Source organism: Mandrillus leucophaeus, unplaced genomic scaffold (assembly GCF_000951045.1).
Source record: "Mandrillus leucophaeus isolate KB7577 unplaced genomic scaffold, Mleu.le_1.0 Scaffold435, whole genome shotgun sequence".
In the NCBI taxonomy this organism is placed as follows: Eukaryota; Metazoa; Chordata; class Mammalia; order Primates; family Cercopithecidae; genus Mandrillus; species Mandrillus leucophaeus.
The window spans coordinates 232,662-235,221 of NW_012104643.1; the positions used below are offsets into that span (position 1 = coordinate 232,662).

At 49.9% G+C, this 2,560-nt stretch overlaps 2 protein-coding genes across 2 annotated transcripts in view; one reads left to right on the forward strand and one right to left on the reverse strand.

Moving 5' to 3' along the window:
* DEAF1 (DEAF1 transcription factor) overlaps positions 1-2,560 on the reverse strand; it is a 70,724-nt gene that overhangs the window by 58,608 nt on the left and 9,556 nt on the right. The gene's annotated exons all lie outside the window — the stretch shown is intronic.
* Positions 2,313-2,560, forward strand: part of TMEM80 (transmembrane protein 80) — a 6,881-nt gene continuing 6,633 nt past the window's right edge. The window contains exon 1 of the mRNA XM_011993859.1: positions 2,313-2,361. Coding sequence (XP_011849249.1) covers positions 2,313-2,361 — 49 coding nt within the window. The remainder of the gene's footprint in view (positions 2,362-2,560) is intronic.

A 2,560-nucleotide genomic window follows, 5' to 3' on the forward strand; every position in this document is an offset into this window, starting at 1 on the left:
GGGCCCGGGCAGGGTGGATGCGGAGCGGCTTTGGAGCGGCTCTCGGGGACCCGGTCCCCGACACCTCTTGTCCCGCGCGTAGCTTTTGTGAAGACACGTGGGCGGGATGGGCGCGGGGTTTCGGTAGCCTTGGAACCTTCGCCAAAGAAACCGCGGGTGCCCGTGCCTCAGGCGTCCTGCGTGAGAGACTCGCCTCCGAGAGGAGGAAGGGACAGACCAAAGCAGTAAATCGGCCGTGCTGCAGAGGGGCCGCCTTCTGCTGTCTGTGGGTGCAGCCAGAGCGCTCAAACGCGGGCGCTGAAGTGCCACACCTTCGAGCGCGTTCTCTGGAAATCAGGTGCTTTGTTTTAACGGAATAACGAATGGCTATTCCATAGGCAGGGCAGCCTCTAGTAATCAGGTTTGTTTGTGTATTTTCATTAGGTTAAAAATTAAGTTTAGGTTGAGCGCAGTGGCTCACGCCTATAAGCCTGGCACTTTGGGAAGCCGAGGCTGCAGGATCATTTGAGACCAGCCTGGGCAACATAGCAAGACACCCTGTCTACAGAAAAATTGTAAACATCAGCCGGTCGTGGTGGCGCACCCCTGTGGACCAAGCTACTCTGGAGGCTGAGGCTGGCTGATCACTTGAACCCAGGAGGTCGAGACTACAGTGAGTCGTGATGGCGCCACTGCACCCCAGCCTGGGCGACAGAGCGAGACCCCCCTCTACAAAAAAAAAAAATTAAAAATTAGCCCGGGGAGCCTGTGGTCCCAGCTACGTGGGAGACTGAAGCTGGTGCATCACTTGAACTCAAGAGGTTGAGACTGCAGTGAGCCGTGATCACACCACTGCACTCCAGCCTGGGCAACAGTGCGAAACCCCCTTCTACAAAAAAAAAATTAAAAATTACCCCGGGGAAGACCGGGCGCAGTGGCTCACGCCTGTAATCCCAGCACTTCGGGAGGCCAAGGAGGGCAGATCACCTGAGGTCGAGGGTTCGAGACCAGCCTGACCAACATGGAGAAACCCCGTCTCTACTAAAAATACAAAATTAGCCTGGTGTGATGGTGCATGCCTGTAATCCCAGCTACCTGAGAGTCTGAGGCAGGAGAAATCACTCGAACCTGTGGGGGCAGAGGTTGCGGTGGGACAAGATCTCACCATTATACTCCAGCCTGGGCAACGAGCGAAACTCTCTCAAAAAAAAAAAAAAAAATTACCCCAGGGAGCCTGTGGTCAGCTGCGTGGGAGGCTGAGGCTGCAATGAGCTGTGATCACGCCACTGCACTCCAGCCTGGGCAATAGAGCAAAACCCTGTCTCTAAAAAAATTAAGTGTATACCAGAACAAGATCTCTTAACACACCTTGTCCGTTACATCAGGGAAAACATTTGTTCTCTTTTACTTCCATGTTTAACTTCGCCTGACACAGCTATTCATAGCCACATTGTGATTACAGTAAGTCACTGACCAAAAATGTCCTGAAAGCCAGGGCGGCGTTTAGTCAGAATGAGCTCCTGCAGGTCTAGAATTGTTAGAACAGCCGCCCTATAACAGCTGGTTATAGCCGCCCTTCATATTAATTATTTAAATGTTACATCACTTAAGACTTTTATACAGTTTTCCCCCAAACGCCACAACTTCAGTCTGTAGCAATGAGCAACTAGCAGACATATTGGAAGTGTTTAAGAAGCCAACCTCTAAGAAAAGGAACAGAAGGGACAAAAACCCCAATTAATGAGAAATCATCACAGATAATGACAGGTATTTAGGTAGCCTGGTTTAGCTAGGGCCTGGAAAAGAACAGATCAGGTTTAAAGAGTGGTCTGCCGGTAACACAATGCGACGTGGTTTGCCGTGCACTTGGCTTCCTGCTTCCAGCCTGTGACGCCTCTTCCAGGAGCCCTGTTCTGAGTCTCTGATGCCGATGTCCTGTATTTACCGGCTCAAGACTCTTGCCCATGTGAGATTCCACAAACTCTGGCACAGAAGGCCCCAGATCTGCTCAAGAAGCTGTGGGATCAGCCACAAAATCTCACTAACGCCAGGTTTCTGTCCTGCCCTCCCTGGTGTTGAAGTGGAAATGGAACAGAGAGGCTGTGTTGAGGTTGCTGTCCTGCCTGCCGCCCAGCGGTGCAGCTTGAGCCTCCTTTTATGAGAGGTTTCTGCCCAATTCTAGATCTATATTGATGTATTTACACATGTAGAGACGTGCACATATCACATCTGCAACTAGCGTGAGCCCTTTTCAGACAATTAGTCCGACCCAGGTCACAGTGGATCCAGGATGAGTCAGGGGAGTCTTCAGATGCAAAACCTCAGAATCGAAAATGCGGAAAGAGGCTCCACTCACTCCTCCAGCTTCCTGTCATCTCTCAGGTGGGGGTGGGAGAAGGCCCAAGAGGTTGCATGATAAAAAGATTGGACTGCTGCATTGCTAGTTTTGAAAATTCTTATTTTTGGAGGGATGTTTGGGGATAAAATTTCAAAGGAAAGCAAATGTCTCTTAAAATTTATGAAAAAAGATTTGTTACAACCTAAGTCAGAAAAGGTTTTCTTTTCTTTTTTTTTTTTTTTT